The sequence below is a fragment of the Macrosteles quadrilineatus genome, unplaced genomic scaffold (genome assembly GCF_028750875.1).
Source record: "Macrosteles quadrilineatus isolate MER2022 unplaced genomic scaffold, UCM_ALF_1.0 Scaffold_3__2_contigs__length_128488019, whole genome shotgun sequence".
Lineage (NCBI taxonomy): Eukaryota > Metazoa > Arthropoda > Insecta > Hemiptera > Cicadellidae > Macrosteles > Macrosteles quadrilineatus.
In genome coordinates this window covers 317,561-334,093 of record NW_026542596.1, presented here as the reverse complement: position 1 = coordinate 334,093, position 16,533 = coordinate 317,561, and the positions used below count along the sequence as shown (strand labels likewise).

The window sequence follows — 16,533 nt, the reverse complement described above, 5'->3', positions numbered from 1 at the left end:
CTATTATTATGTTGTTCACTTGCTGATCGGTTTCAACATATTGGTACCTATGGTCAAGATAGTTTTTTATTAGCGCCAATGCTTCTCCTTCAATATGTAATTTTTTAGCTTTTGTAGAAGTATATCCCAGTCCAATGAGTCAAACGCTTTTTGAAGGTCTAAGGCCCGATGCATTTTTTCTGTCTACCCAAATACTTGTTTATGTCTTCGCAGAGTTCTGCAATTGCGGTATTTGTTCCTCGTTTCTTCCGGAAGCCATGTTGACAGTTTGTGAGTAGGTTGTTTGTTTCTAGGTGATTAATGATTTGGTCGTAAATTTCTCTTTCTAATAGTTTGGATATTGTTGGTAGGTTAGATATGGGCCTAAAATTTCCAGGATTTTCTTTGTCTCCTTTTTTAAATTTTGGGTGAATCTTTGAGATTTTTAAGTTTTTAGGTAGCCTATTTGATTTTTGTTGAGTGAGGCCTATTGATTATATGGAGTAAAGGTTCCGTTAACTTACTTCTTCTCTGTAAAGATTCTCTCTTCTGTAAAGATACAAGTCTTATTTTGTTGTTGTAAATAATTTATATTTATATTTAAAAATTGACGTAGTTTATTCAGCTATGCTGGCATTGACTTATAGTCAATGATGCTGGTCAACAACGCAGCTTTGGTAATAAGGTTTGATATTTCAGTAGCCGCAACTTAAGTTATGTCAAGTTATAAACAAGTATCTAATTTAAAGTTAGTACTGGTAGCCTAAGTTAGGCCTAACCATAATACTTAAGTTACAGTACTTGTATAGTACTTGTGATGATCCCACTAGAAGCTCCCCAGCCGCGGTCGTCAAAGGTATTTCAGATAGGGCCTGTCTTCTCTTAATCCTCAAAAAATCCGTCGAATTTGTAGTAGGCCTACTTAGGCCATTTCTATTCAGTTAGTTAATTGTTTAGCCTTTTCTTGAATATGTTTTATCTTGGCAGCTTCTTTTGTCTTCTAGCAGTTTATTAAATATTTTACTTGCTGTGTGATGTGTTCCCAGTATTAAGATAAGTTACCAATGATTTTCGGTGACAATTCTAATGTAGGCTAGTTTTATTGCCTGGTGTTATAATTATGTATTTCGTGGTTGCGTTTGAAGACTTCAGGAAATTTCCATATCATCATAAGTTAGGCCTAACTAATTCCAATATTTAAACGGAGGTAAGGGTGGGAACTTCAAGGTTACAGTTTAATGAAAATTGGCCTGCAAAGTTCTAAAAAATGGGTTTTACCTATTATGCTAATAGTTCTCTTTTGTAGAAGAAAGGCTCTGTTTGCTTCACTGCTGTTGCCCCCAAAGTACAATGCCATAACTCAATAGGGTAGCCTACACTCAGTGTTGGGAAGTAGCGAGATACTTTTTTTGTAGCGTGATAATTAGCTACGCTAGGTAGTTTTAAGATTTTGTAGCTTTAGCTGTAGCTAGCTACATTTTTGAAGTGGTTGTTGCAGATATTTAGCTACTTTTCTCGCTACATAAACATTGATTGAGATTGTGATTTTTATCACAACATCACGTCCTCTTTCAAACTGAAATTTTCAAGAAAATTTGGCCAAACTACTTTCTTGGCTTCATACAGCTGGTTGCAGCCGTTGCATTAATACCGATTACAATTTTTTGTGGACATAGAGGCCATTATCTCAGTGTTATCCACATTTTTGGCTCTCATTTCCTCCATTTGCTACTCTATGATTCCTGTCAGATAAAATAAAATCGCCAGATGCAGACAACGTTTAAACGTTACTGGTGACAAGAGAACCTATTGAATGCTTGCAAGTGATTGACAGAGACATTTAGTAATCAATTTTGTTTCTTTATTTTATCGATAGTTTCAATTTGGGTTTTAATGGAAACCAACACTAAACCTTAAAATAATCAGATAGCTGGTCTATCCACCTTTGCTTCAGCTGTTGATTGTGTTTAATCATCATAAGCCCTTCCTTGGTTGGATTACAAAGATTTTTCTAAGGTTTGCATGTATGGATCTGTTTTTGTGTGTTAACTCCTTTCAAAAATGTCATTAGTGTGTTTGAATATGGTGGATGGATGAGCCTATATAACGCTAGGCACAAGTCCAGAATTGTTTTTCATATTTCTTCAGGCTAGACCTAGGGGTTGCTGCATTATCACTTAGGCCTAAATACAATCCATTGGTGACTTGGCGGGTTCTTAACCCAGCACCTCAGGGACTGAAGTCCTGCACTCTAACCACTACACCAGCACGCTCCCTCTATTTATTTTTTAGGTTTGAGCTGTACTGTAGACTCCCTCTTATCTGGACTCCTCGGGACCGAGGCCAGTCTGGTTAAGCTAACATTCCCAAAAACTCGTTAAAACGGACAATTTAAATGCATACTGGACTATATAAGTAGGTATTCGACTTAAATTTAGGAAAGCATTGTATTTAGACAAGTGATCACTGGTCTCTAATCTTTCTCATGAGAACTGTCGTTTCAGTACCGCCACTTCCTGCCGATCTTGTCCGGTTAAACCAATGTACTGATAAAAATTGTCCGGTTATAAACCTAGAGATGTCATTTCCGCCGAGTGTAGTCTGGGTAAACCGGAGTCCGGTTTAAAGTTGTCTGGATAAGAGGGAGTCTACTGTAGTCACATCCCGGTTTATCACAAAGCTGCCCAGACAGCCAGTAGTATGTGTGTTAGTTTAGATATTCTATGTTGATGTTGATATATTTATCTCAGACAACGTTTAGAACGTCAATATTAATAAGGTGACTGAAATTAAGTTTCCTACTAATAAGCTTTTGATTAATAGGCCTAAATTTAATCTTTTATATCTGTATTAAAGTAAAGCTTTAGCTACACAGGACATTGCCTATTATGTGAGCACTAGCTCACAAGTAATAGGGTAATATAAATAATAATGAAGGTTAACTTCAGATATTTTGCCTTTAAGGTATTGTGAAGTACTGATTATCAGAAATGTTAAAAATGGATGATGCAAAAAAGTCTAAAAAGAAGAAAAATTATGTATCACTGGAGGATAAAGTTCCGAAGAAGAAAAGTAAGAGAATGGTTGAAGAAGAGATAGATAACCTTGATATGATTGTTGATAATAATCCAATTGATGAAAAGGTCGAGGACCTAGCCATTGGTAAGTATTTTTGTTTTAAGTAAGTCAATATTAATTTCAGATTAATTTATAAGCAAATCCCATTGGTTTATTGATGGGATTTGAACAATTTTGGTGCTTTAACCATTAAACTAGTCATCCCTCACTTATAAAAAGACTTATGAAATAAATCTCAAAAATTTTTTTTTAATTATATTTGTCGCATACATTTATGCCTCATTGTTCAATCTCTTTCTTCTTTACCATAACAAAAGTGTCATAATACTGGTTTATTTATGTTATTTGTTAAGGGGGTTATTTGGTTTTGACTTAAATCCTGCTTAAGAAAATCTAAAAAAGAATTGAGACTTAAACCATGCGTCAGTACACATCAAAGAGTAAAAACTTGAAAACAGGACAATTATTGCTGTCCCCAGCTATTTATACCTCTTCCGGTATCTATTCCTGCTCCAAATAGCTTTAAAATAATTTATTATACCTTCCTTTGAATATAAATGTTTATGTTTCTCGATTTTAATACTATGTAGTAAAGAAAAGTGTGTTTGAAAAGTTCCAAAATGGGTATATTTAGTGAAAAACCCTGTCCCCTAGGTTAGAAGTTGGATACATAAGCTTATATTTTCAGTAATATTAAGGCAATACATTTTAAATAGTTGGTTTGAATTAATTTATAATGTTAAAATATTGACAAAAATTACCAAACAGGCTTTTTAATGAAATTATACTGGCAATAACGATCATTAAAAGTCACGTCCCTGGCCGTGAATGTAATGCTGGGTTTGAGGGTCGAAATCAGTTCTCGTCAGGTCTTTCAACCCTATCGACTACGGGCGGATCGATATTTCGGCCTTTCTCAGTTCATTGTTGCTGTGGGTGAAGTAGGTTAGGCGTTATGTCATGCCAGGCTTTCCAGTTTATTCGGAAAGTCTTTATTTAAAATCTGTTTTGTAAGCGTTAAGTTTTTGTGTTATGGTCGGTACTGATAATAACTGTTACAATAAGGCAAATAACTTATTTAAAACTAAGGAAATATAAGCCAAACTTTTGGCCAGCAAAGGGAACCATGGCCTCTATATCCATTTTAGTAAATGATGTGGCATACTTTATGCCACACCTTGGCGATCAGGTCAGGCGATTCAAGATCCTGACCAAATCGTTCTTGTTGGAAAGGTTAACTAAACACATTATTTAACACAGAGGAGACAATTTACCGCAATTCACAGGCCCTAAGAGCCAGCTTTGATGAGAGTTTGATTAATTAAGGCATTATAACACTGAAATACGTGGATTGTTCAACTTAGTGAATATTTAGCATATAAGTCAACTGGACACAACGTGAACTACATTTGAATTAATAATCAATAATAAATGACGGAATAAAAGACATAATGAATTTGACTACTGTCGGGTCAAAAAGTATAGATACTCGAGTTTGAGCTTTTATTGCAACGTAACCAGTAGACTTAGAAAAATACAAGTTACATCATAATTTTACAAATTTATTTCCACGTTTATGTGTGTAGTTTAAAAATTTTTAATGCAGTTTCAACTCATCCTTTCAGCGGGTTGAATAAAAAAAGTACACGTTTTTCGGCACTTTTCTAACAACGGGCGACTTTAAAATTTTATAACAAAAAAACTACTGATCTAATCGTCATGAAACTTTGACAGCCTTTAGAACATATACTTATAATGGATATCTGTAAGTTACAGAATTTTTCATCCATTAAAAAAAATTCTCTTGTGGTTTTTGTAAAGGCATTTTATTTCAGGTACGGAACAAGTAAGAAACTACGACGAAAGCTTGAATTAAAGCTCATAAAAAGATATAAATGAAAAGTTAATTTACAGATTTGCTAAATGGCATTGAATAATTAAAATGTACGTATAATCAAAGCAGATTTGAAACGCAGTAGTGCGTGAAATTTGTACCGTTATCGATTCGCAGGCAGGGAGTTCTCCCTGCCCGGGACCGGTTTTCGGCGGCCTGGACCAGACCGCCAAACCTCATCACCACAATAGTACCCTACCCCTAAACCATATCTTTTCTTAAACTGGGTATCTCTTTTCATTACATTTAACACCTTCGTTCTTGAAAAAAACCATATTGCACTTAAAATCATAGCAATTTCACCTTCGGATAAATGTGGCACTTTAGGCATCTTGACTGGTGTGATTATAACGAACAACGCAGACAGACTGAGGGAAATATGTTCAGACCAAAATAATAACATTGTAGGGATGGAATGTAGATAACTACTAAGTAAAGTATGACTCAGTGGTACGAGTAAGGGTGGTTTGTAGGCAGATAATCTCGCGTGGTATGTATGATTCATCGCTGGAACGTCCGGGCTATAATCAACTTTAAACATCAGATAGAAGTGGAAAAACATAAAAATCTAAACATCAATTTTTTAACTCGTACCAAATTATTGATTGCACAGTTTTTGAGTGCATAGGCTTCGCCCAGTAGCCGCCGCTCGTGAAGGGTAAAAATTCAGTTCTGCATAGGTCAAACTCTTTAGCAAGCAAATTATTGTGCACTCAATACTAATTTTACCGCAGGCCTACAGTACTAATTTTGCAGGAGTCAATGAAAATGGAGACACTTGGACCTCAGATGATTATAAAGAATTGATAAAAAGGATGGAGGCACAAATACCCAAACATGATTCATTGAGCTTTGGGAGTAGATCAGAAAAGCTGAACTGGGAACAGGTAATAAATTATACCAAATATTGTTTAAGCAAGGACTTAATATAAATTCTCTGTCTCTGAGCCTCATGATAATTGTGACTTTTAGTTTCAATCACCTTTGTCACATCCTACCATTTTGTAAATGTGTAATTTATTTTGGAGCAAAGGAAATTAGTTTTAAATCAATAGTAAATAAACAAATGGGGTTTCTCTTTCTCATAATTATAAAGGATCAAGTAAAAATTAACTAGTAATTTTTCCACTGCTCTTTGTTGTAAAAGGACTTAAATTGTGTAGAATGATAAAGAGAAAGGTATATTAGGTACAAAGGTTTTACTTAATACAAAAACACAACATAACTTTCCACAAAACAACATTTGGTATCAGCACACCAGATACACAGTTCCACAAATCCAAATCTTCCAGGTAAGCTTGTACTGCAAATTTCCATGTACCAAAATTCTCACGACCTTTAATCGTTCAATTGGTAATAAATTTTGAGTTATATTGCTGTTACAAACTTATGAAGTCGGTATTCATTAAATGGAGCACTGAATAAAATATCCTGGGCCCATAACCTGTTGTAAAAGGACTTAAATTGTGTAGAATAATAAAGAGAAAGGTGTATTAGGTACAAAGTTTTACTTAATACAAAAACACAACATAACTTTCCACAAAACAACATTTGGTATCAGTGACAACTAACTTGTACAGAACACAGGTGATACCAAAATTAACTATTCTCACAAATAATATTTCAATATCATATTTGTCCGTTTTAAGGTCAACAAACAAACAAACAAACAAATCTTACATAAAACTTTTTCGATATTGATGATAATAGACTTAATATTTTTTTCAGATCAAATTCGGTAATCATTCAATAGATGAGTGCTACGGCAAATGGAAATTAATCAAATCAAAGGTTCGTCACTTCAGATTGCTTAGCGAAATATTACAAGATGCCAAAGTTTGGGCTGAACAGCCTTGGTCAGCCCCACTAAGCAAGAAAAAGGTAACAACAATTTTTCATTATACTTTTTTATTTTAAAAATCAAATATTTAAAAAAATTTTGATTGCCTTGCATATAACAGTGAAATGCTAAAACGGTTATCTAGCAGCAATGGTCAGGTGCCTCAAGGCTGATCCTCCGAGTCTGGTTCTGGGCTCGCCCCAAGGTCAAATCCTGGGTAAACCCTACAAAGCACTCATCGTAATACATTAACTTCGAATTTAAATCCTCCAACTGAGCAGAAGAGGGTCATAACGCAGGCACATCTTGATTCTTAGGAACTGAACACCCAAAAAGGCCTTATCATTGTCCAAATTATGAAACAGCGTCACTCATTGTCCTCATGAAGTGACACTCATTGTCCTTATATCAGCGTTCAAGAGCCTGTTGCCGGTTAGCGGCTTGAAACTAGGTCAACCGCTCCAGTCCATTCTACAACGATTTGGATTGAAGTTCTTAACCACCCCTTGGCAGGCGATACTTGTACGCTCAGGTTTGGACGCTCAGGTGGTGGACAGGTTTGTAGGGCGCGCTCCATACAAACTAATAATCTATGGTTTAGGTGATCAGTCTAACCACATCTGTCAAGTGGCCAGAAACGAGCGTTACAGTCTGGGCCGATTATGGAACCTTTGGCAGCACCAGAAGTGACACTCATCGTCCGCTGGCCCTCTGTAGTGTCATACGTGAGGAGGCGGAACCGGAGATAATCCTCTATGATGCGCATGAGGTATGCCGGAACGTGAATTAAATGCACCTCGCGGAATTAAATGCATTTTGCACATCCAGTGTTACAAGCAGCACAACCCTACGAGAGTAGATGGTTAAAATCCTCAGCTCTCATCACGGCTTGCTTCACCTCCTCAATCGCATCAACCGTTGAGCAAGGTAGGAGATTAGATTTCTTTAATTTTCAAAATAATGCTAATCCTTCTCAAAATAAATTTTCTTCCAAATTGGTAACTGGATAATGATATGACAAAAATAATAAGATCCCTTAATCCATCAAACAGTAAAGATGGTTACGGTCTTTCAAACAAAGTTGTAAAATTAAATGCCCCTTACATTATGGAACCACACTGATACATCTTGTAAATATGGTGTTTTCTAGTTTAACCTTTCCTTACCTAAAACCTCCAAATCGTGGCAAAATCATGAACGACTCCTTTGGCCATAAAGTAATAGTCAACATCTTGCGCGAATGTGGCAACGTCATCTCTGTCTCCTCTAATCGTGGCAAAATCATGAAAGTGTTCTGTGGCCGCGGAGAAAAAGTTGATGTCTTGTGCGAGTGCGGAGACGTCATCCTCGTCTCTTTTGATGATATTGAAATCGTGAAGATCATCCAAGTTTTTTGGGATATGATCTTTGATTCCCAGGGTCGTGATAAAATCCTAGACATCTTCTGATTTCATCAACATCTCCCGCAAAACAGATTATCGCCTTTATCGGTTAGCTAAATTTATCAAGAAAAATATTTGAGACCCAAAGTGAGGCCCCCTGGCAACCGCATTAGGGGAATACGGCCCTGGTTCTATTCAAAATTCACATAAAGTTAAACATATGTTTTCCAGCCTAAATCAACATATGATTCCTGGTTTCTTTGGTCTCTTAATCAGCTGGACACCCTCATTAGTACTTAAGAACAAAATCATAGCTTTGTTTTCAACTAACCTTTTACCCTCAACACAGCTGAACATTCAGATCAGCGGGACTCTAGTGAGAAACATAGTATTAATAATATCAAACACTTTCAGGTTCGTCATCCAGATCAGCCTCCTCGTCCTTTGTCTTCATTCATGTTGTTTTACATGGAGAAAAAAAGTAAAATCATAAAAAAAAATCCAGAACTCAAGCTGGTAAGTTGCTTTTCAATATAAATTTTATATTGTTTTTTTTTTCAATTACATCATTGCCAGATTAATGTTCAAACATATATGTAACAATCTAGTTAAAAATGTATTTCATATTTTAATCTTAACCCTTTGCTGTCGCATTTATCTTTCTCTTTTCCTTTTCTATAGATCGGGAAGGCCACACTTAGTGGCCCTCTCCATTTTGAAATGAAATGAAATGAAAAATGTCTTTATTTAGCCAGCGTTATTCAAAGAACAGTTCTTTGTTTTTCAATACAACTGTTGTCAAACTAAACTTAATTAATCAGCTTATACTAGACTTATTGCAACAATACATTTTAGATCAACTGGGTAATTTGTTGGTAAAAAATAAACCTTTCAAACCCCTTTTAAACTTAGAGAGGTTTACTAATTTGAGGTCAGTTGGAAGGGCATTGTAGGCTTGGGGCCCAAAGTAAGAAAAGGCTTTCTTCCCTAATTCCGTTCTGACCCGTGGCAAGTGTAGCAAGCCTTAGTTAGTGTGATGACAGTGTCATCTGCATACATTGTGGTTTGGCAGTATTCTTGTGCAGATTGAGCTTAGTTGCAGATTGCAGATACTTTAATCTAATCCTCATTTACAGTTCCCACACTCCGGACTGCTCGCATTTACTACTTCCTTCACGACTTCCTACGTCACGCACCTGTTTCCTTCCCATTGCATTTTAAGATTGCAGATACCTTAATCTAATAGGCATATAGCCTACAGTTCCCAAACTCCGGACTGCTCGCCTTTACTATTTCCTTCACAACTTCCTACGTCGCGGACCTGTTTCCCTCCCTTCCCATAGCATCTTTAGGATTGCAGATACCTTACTCTAATTGTTATAAAGAGTTCCCACACTCCGGACAGCTCACCTTGACTACTTCCGTCACAACTACGTACGTCACAGACCTGTTTTCCTCCCTTCCCATTGCATTTTAAGATTGCAGATACCTTAATCTAATCGTCATATACAGTTCCCAAACTTTTAAATTTAAACATCTTTGCCACCAAGACTGATAATAGTATAATAGTACCTTGTTCCGTCTTCAGTCTTAACTTAGTCAATGGATGACTAGTTTTGGGAACAAAGTCCCATTATCAAATCCTTATTTAAAACATCATATTGAATATGGTCAAATATCCGACGTAAGTCTTCATCAATGTATACATGCAGGTTGACGACACATAAAATTTACACGTTTTACAAAAATAAAAGTTACAAATACATTTACGATAGGCCGGCCACATTGAATTGAAGTTCCCACACTCCGGACTGCTCGCATTTACTACTTCCTTCACCACTTCCTACGTCGCGGACCTGTTTCCCTCCCTACCCATAGCATTTTAGGATTGTAGATACCTTAATCTAATTGGCATTAACATTTCCCACACTCCGGACTGCTTGCCTTTACTACTTCCTTCACCCCATCCTACTTCGCGGACCTGTTTTCCTCCTTTCCCACTGCATTTTAGGATTGCAGATACCTTAATCTAATTGGCATTAACATTTCCCACACTCCGGACTGCTTGCCTTTACTACTTCCTTCACCACATCCTACGTCGCGGACCTGTTTCCCTCCCTTCCAATAGCATTTTAGGATTGCAGATACCTTAATCTAATCGTCATAAACAGTTCCCACACTCCACACTGCAAGCCTTTACTACAATCATAGATAAAAAAGTCCTGCTACAATGTATCGAGTAATCTTCAGTATAATCTTATGCTCAATAGTAGCAACTGATGTTTTTCCTTTTGTACTGTATTTGTAATATGCTAGTATACTGTGGATAGACAACTAACTTACAAGTCTTTTGTTTACTTTTTCCTTGTTGTTTAATTCAGCCAAGATGGTTACTTAGCAACCCATAAGACTAATGTAGGTGAGTGAGCGTAGCGAAAGAACTTCAACCCGTAGGCGAGGCAGCGTAGCGAACGAGCTCCAACCGTAAAGGTGAGTGAGTGTAGCGAACGAACTTCAACCAGGACGTGTGAGCGCAGCAAACGAGCTCCAACCTAAAGGTGAGTGAGCGTAGCGAACGAAGTTCGACCAGGACGTGATTGAGCCATGCAAACGAGCTCACATATGAAGTTAAACGGGGCAAAGCCCGCGGGTACAGCTAGTATACTATAAAATTTAAATTTTAATATTTTAAAACGTTTATAATTTTTTATAACTTTTTGATGCATAAACTATAAATTTTCGGAAACATACTTATGTTATGAGACCACAACAACAGTTCTAAGAAGAAATATTCATAAATAAAGATATAATAAAAAAAAAATAACAAAAGGTGTATTTTTCACAAAAAGGCATTTTTGGAATCTTTGCTTGGTACAATTATTGCTCTGTAACAATTTAGCCATTGCAGTTTTTCTTGTGAAATTATTACATCTACAGGGTATCCCGGAACTCTCTACCAATATTTTAGGGCATTGTTCCTGGGTAGTTAACATACCTAAATATCATATTTAAATTGTCCGGAAGTCCTTAGTCACTCACACAGCCGCCATTTTGTTTTTTTTAAGTCATTAATTTTTTTCTAAGGAATGGTGAAACATATGAAATTGAAACTTTGCACACAAATTTATGACAACTAGACAAAGCTACCTAAAAATTATGACGATTTTTGAAATTCATAAAACAAAATGGCAGCCATTTTAAATTTTGTTTCTTTAATAACTCGAAAACCGTTGATTTTACAAACATTTTACAAGAATAACTTTTTTAAGGCAATTTTATTACAAATCGATTGACACCTTAATTTTGAAGATTGGACAAGTATTAACTGAGATATGGAAGTTTTAGTGATACGTGACCGCTTTCAGCATGCGCTGCAACTAACCTCCAGTGGTCTAACTAACTAACTCACTTAAAATGAGGTTACTAACCTGTCGTCAATCAGTCCTATATTGTCGTTGATGACTAGTTTCGGGGCTAAAACCCTATTTTCAAATCTTCTCGTTCAGTCGTCATATGTCAAACATATCTTCTTGCACAAGCTGTCGTCAAAGTTATTTCACACATAAACATAACACAAATACGAAAACGTTTATAATACAATACAAAGACATGTACATTCCCGTGTGGCCAGCCAAGGACAAAACCAGACTGCGGGGTTTGATTAGACTGTAGGTTAGCCGATGCCTACTTGATGGTGTTGACCTTGGGGGAGGGGAATCAGCTGTTTATCTCGTCTATTGTTTTGTAGGTTTGTCACTCTGTCAAATAAAATGTTTGATCCAAAATTTAACTTCTCGTTCAAAACATCATTTGGGGAATTTTTGATTGCCTTGTAAATTTCAAAGGTTTCAAGAGCGTTCATTTTGTTACCTTTATTACATTTGTGTAACATCTCTAAATTATCTATGCAACTGTTGACATTGTGATTTTCGTTCATTAGGTGTTCTGCAAACTTAGATTTTTGTGTTTGCAATTTAGGCTTGGGGAGATGTTCTACATACCTTTTACGAAATGAACGACCTGATTGACCTATATATACCTTGGGACAATCGTTGCATGATAATCTGTACACGCCGGATGTTTCAAGGCTGTTACTATTATCAGGAGGGGGTGTGTTCAATTGTTGTTCTAGTTTATTGGTAGTCTTACATGCAAGAATGATGTTTTGTTTTTTCAATTCATTTTTCAAGGTGAAATGTAGATTATTGCCAAACTCAATGGATACGAATTTAGAATTAGGTTCATCTGGAGACTTTTTGTTCTTCTGTTTATTAATTATTTGATCTTAAATGCTGCTTGAGTAACCATTATTTACTGCTATGTATGTTAGAATTGTGTACTCAATGTTGTAATCTTCTTGGGTCATTGATTTTCCTGAAGTTTTATTAGAATCATTAAAACCAAAAGATAGATAAATTGTTGCGAAATTATGTTTCTTGTCATTCTTGATTAGTTTAAATTTAGAATTGCTTTGTCATTTACAATGTCAAAATTTGTGGTACTCTGTGATGAAATATCAATAATTTGAGTTGTACAATTAAAATTTCCCTCTAATTGATCACAAACACTTGACTCGTTGGAGGACACAGATAGGCACTCATCACTAGCACTACACACTGCTGGGATGGGTTGAGGTAGGTCGTCTCTAGACTCTGCATGGCTGTGCTCCACAACTGGCTCGGCTCCGTCACTTCCACATGGAAGCTGATTGGAAGATCTCACTGCAGACTCCTTTACCATTATTTCTGCCACTTGAATTTCTTGACGAAGCTTGTTTATGAAATCGGGAAAGTTTACTCCGTTATAAAGTTGTCTGGATGAATGTTCTTGCTTTGCAACTACACAAACTGCTGCTCCTGTATTAATATGGAGTTTCACTATATTCTTGGCAAACTTTTCAATGGAGATGCGGTCCCTCACACAACCCATTGGAGAGCATACCAAGCTTTTGAAGTGGTTTGAGTTGATACTTCTAATAAGGTGTGAAAAACACAAATTATAGTCTTCCAGGTTTTGCTGAGAATTTTGATTTTGTTATCAGTCCGTAAATCCCTGCTCCATTATTGGTTTGCTGGAAGGATAAATATTTGTTGAGAAGGTCAGAGGTCTGTGGTCTTCCAAAAATCTTCTTAAAAACTCCAGCCACGCCTGCGCTCATATTTCTTTCTTCATGGAAATCACTGGATATACAATGCGCAAAAGCAACTGAGTTGTTGTTCTTAAAACGGCTGATAACGTCAGACATATTTCCTTCTAGTATTTGTATACCTTCCCATTCATGTAAAGACTTGTTGGTTTCAAGGTTATTACTTTTTCCAGCTGTGGATTGGTTTTCATTATTATCGGGTTTAGCATGTTTAGTTGTTGAATTTATTTTCATAGTTTGCCTTACAATACTAACTATTTGTTTACCAATTCTATTTTTCCCTAAGTGGTTAAAGTGAAGACCATGGTTTGTGTAAAAATGTCTGGGTAAACAATGAAGTGGAAGTATTGAAGGTTTGTGTGGTAATGTTTCTATTATTCTCTCTATTTGACAGTTTATATTAGTTATTTTATCATCCAGGTCTGGGTTGTCATGACGAAGAGACAATGTTGCAATGATTAGGTTGGTGTGTTCTGAGACCTTTGCCAGATTACCAATTTTTTTAGGTAATTTATATGCACTTTTTGTTTAAACATCATTTGTACCTCCAATTACCACGACAAAGTCATTCTTGGTAAAACCTTTTGTTGCTATTTCCACATCATGTGTGACTTGGTCAAAAGTTGCGTTAGGTCTTGCAGTTGTTGATACAGAAAGGAAAGTCTGTTCTTGAACGTATCTGTTAATTTCTTTACCATGGCTGTCAGCGAGTATAAGGACTTTACCATTTGTTAGGCCCTTCGAATCGGTCGGAAGTCGAGTTAGACAATTCCGAACTAAATGGTTTCTTTTCTTTATTTTTTTGCCAGATTTCTTTTCCATCCTAGAATTTTGCTTTGTCTATTGTTTTTGCTCACCAACGTCTCATCATGGTCTTCTTGATCAGCATGGTTCAACATGGTGAATCTGTTGATTGTAGTAATAGATGTACTGTTGTGTTGTGTGACAGGTAGGCCTAACTTGTTTGACTTATCAAATCTCACCTTAATCCAGTCTTCATTGTTTTTATTTGTGCTTTGTGTTTGTGTGGTTACATCACATGTAAGAGGCTTTGAAGATGCGGTAGAGTTGTTACTGGCTGAGAAATCTTGTTCGGTTGTAAGTAGGCGTATTTCATCATTTGACAGCATTACGCTGTTTTTTAATATGTAGGCTAAGAGGGATGTTTTTTTAATGAGATCAGTCAGGGACACTGTAGGTAGACTGTAGGTAAAGAGTTCATTCAAATTTAATGTACTGTGATTAATAGGTTTTGATCCAAAGACTAGGAGTTCAACAAACATACAGACATATATTCCGCAATCATAAGAGTTGATCTGCTTAGGTCCATCGACAATTTGAAAATGGAAGCCAGGCACATCTAAATACTGTGACACTTTATTTGCTACGACTTTAGCATCTTTCAAGTTATGTTCACCCAATGAGTCATAGTAGAGGAAGCAGTTGTTTGTCTGTGTTTACACAAGAACACTCCAGTGAGAGCCACTCACACCGTCCAGTTGCTTTGAATCATTTATTGGCATGATCAAAGTTTTAAAGTCCTTTACTTTAAGGGAGTCAAAGAAGTGTGTGTAATCATCCATATTTTTCACGGTATGGCATATTAGTGGATTGATGATCAAACATTTATGTACAAAAAAAATCTAGAATTTATAAGGTCAAAGTATCGCTGCAAAGTTAAGTCAGAGAGCCATTGGTTGCTGAGTAGCTCATCTGTTACCAAAGTGTTGTTGTAGATATTTTCTGTCTGTGTTTCAGTTGAAATAAATTGGATTTTCTGACTTGTACTCAGTGATACATCATTCAGTTTACAACTATTTGAGAAACTTAATTCACTCAAAGAACTTGTTGAGCTATTGAGTGATAGATTAATTTTACTACCAGATTTTTTTGAAGTGGAAAAGTTGAAATCTTCTATTTTCAAGTTTAAATTATTCTCTTTTATGTATTTTACAAGCTCAGTTTTTGACCTGAAAAGTTTCCCATTTGGGGATTTGACATATATATCCGTCTTTCCTTTGCTTAGACCATTTTTCCTAACATGTTCTTCTCTAATCCAACCTTTTGGCATGGCAGAAAAAGTATTTTTATTTACAGCCATTATCAGATTTTAAGAAAATATATTTTTAAAATACCAAATCAAAACAAACAAAAATCAACAAACTATTATAAAGAAACAAATTAAAAGTCCAGTCTTAAGATAGCAATGTTTATTGTTTGTAAACAAAGTAATTGAGTTAGAGCAACAGGTGCTCTTATCTCGCAGTACAAAGGTCAGTAGCTTGCACCTTGAGCTGGTCCCTCCTTATCAGCAGGCCTTATCAACTTTGTAAAAGTAGTTCATGAAAAATCATAAAAATCCTTTATCTTTTGTTATAGATTATGATAGTAAAAATTCTTTTTAAAACATATTATACTTACATTTTCATAAACATAAACATTAGCTCCATGTTTGTAGCTAAAAATATTTGAAAAAGATAGAGTTTTACCACTGATATATCGAAAAAACAAGGGAGCACAAAATCACATGCTGTTCATGTCAAATACTAGTGGATGTTACGTCATCCATGGTGATTTGTAGAACACAATATAATCAAAATCAGCCACCGAACCTCACCACATCACAATAAGAGAGCAACTACCTTGTCTCCCAGTTGTAGTCGCGGGACTTGTGCCTGGAATGGAAATGGCACGACAAACTACGCGCGACATGTGCCACGACATGGCCTCGACATGTGCCGTAACTTGTATCTGCGACTTGTAGGAATGGAAACGTAGCTTTATGATAAATCCGCCGCTGGTGGCCACACATAGTGGCCTACCGACCATTCAGGGTTAATAATGCTCCATAACCAGATCTTGTTATGAAAGTCTTTGTTATTTTTTGAAATGTTTGATGGTACAGTAGACTCCCTCTTATCCGGACTCCTCGGGACCAAGGCCAGTCCGGATAAACTGATGTCCCCAAAAACTCGTTAAAACGGACCGTTTATGGTGTTATTCGACTTAAATTTAGGAGAGCATTGTATTTAGACATGTGACCACTGGTCTCATATCTTTCCCATGAGAACAGTAGTTTCAGTACCGCCCACTTCCTGCCGATATAGTCCGGTTAAACCAATGCGCTGATAAAAATTGTCCGGTTAAAGAGATGTAATTTCCGTCGAGTGTAGTCCGGTTAAACCGATGTCCGGTTAAAAGGTGTCCGTATAAG

The 16,533-nt window shown here is 36.3% G+C and overlaps 1 protein-coding gene across 1 annotated transcript in view; it reads left to right on the top strand.

Annotated features, from left to right (window-relative positions):
- LOC128990431 (nucleolar transcription factor 1-like) overlaps positions 1-16,533 on the top strand; it is a 158,479-nt gene that overhangs the window by 4,214 nt on the left and 137,732 nt on the right. Inside the window, exons 2-5 of the mRNA XM_054412793.1 lie at positions 2,944-3,141; positions 5,708-5,838; positions 6,680-6,832; positions 8,588-8,689. Coding sequence (XP_054268768.1) covers positions 2,970-3,141; positions 5,708-5,838; positions 6,680-6,832; positions 8,588-8,689 — 558 coding nt within the window. The 5' untranslated portion in view covers positions 2,944-2,969. The remainder of the gene's footprint in view (positions 1-2,943; positions 3,142-5,707; positions 5,839-6,679; positions 6,833-8,587; positions 8,690-16,533) is intronic.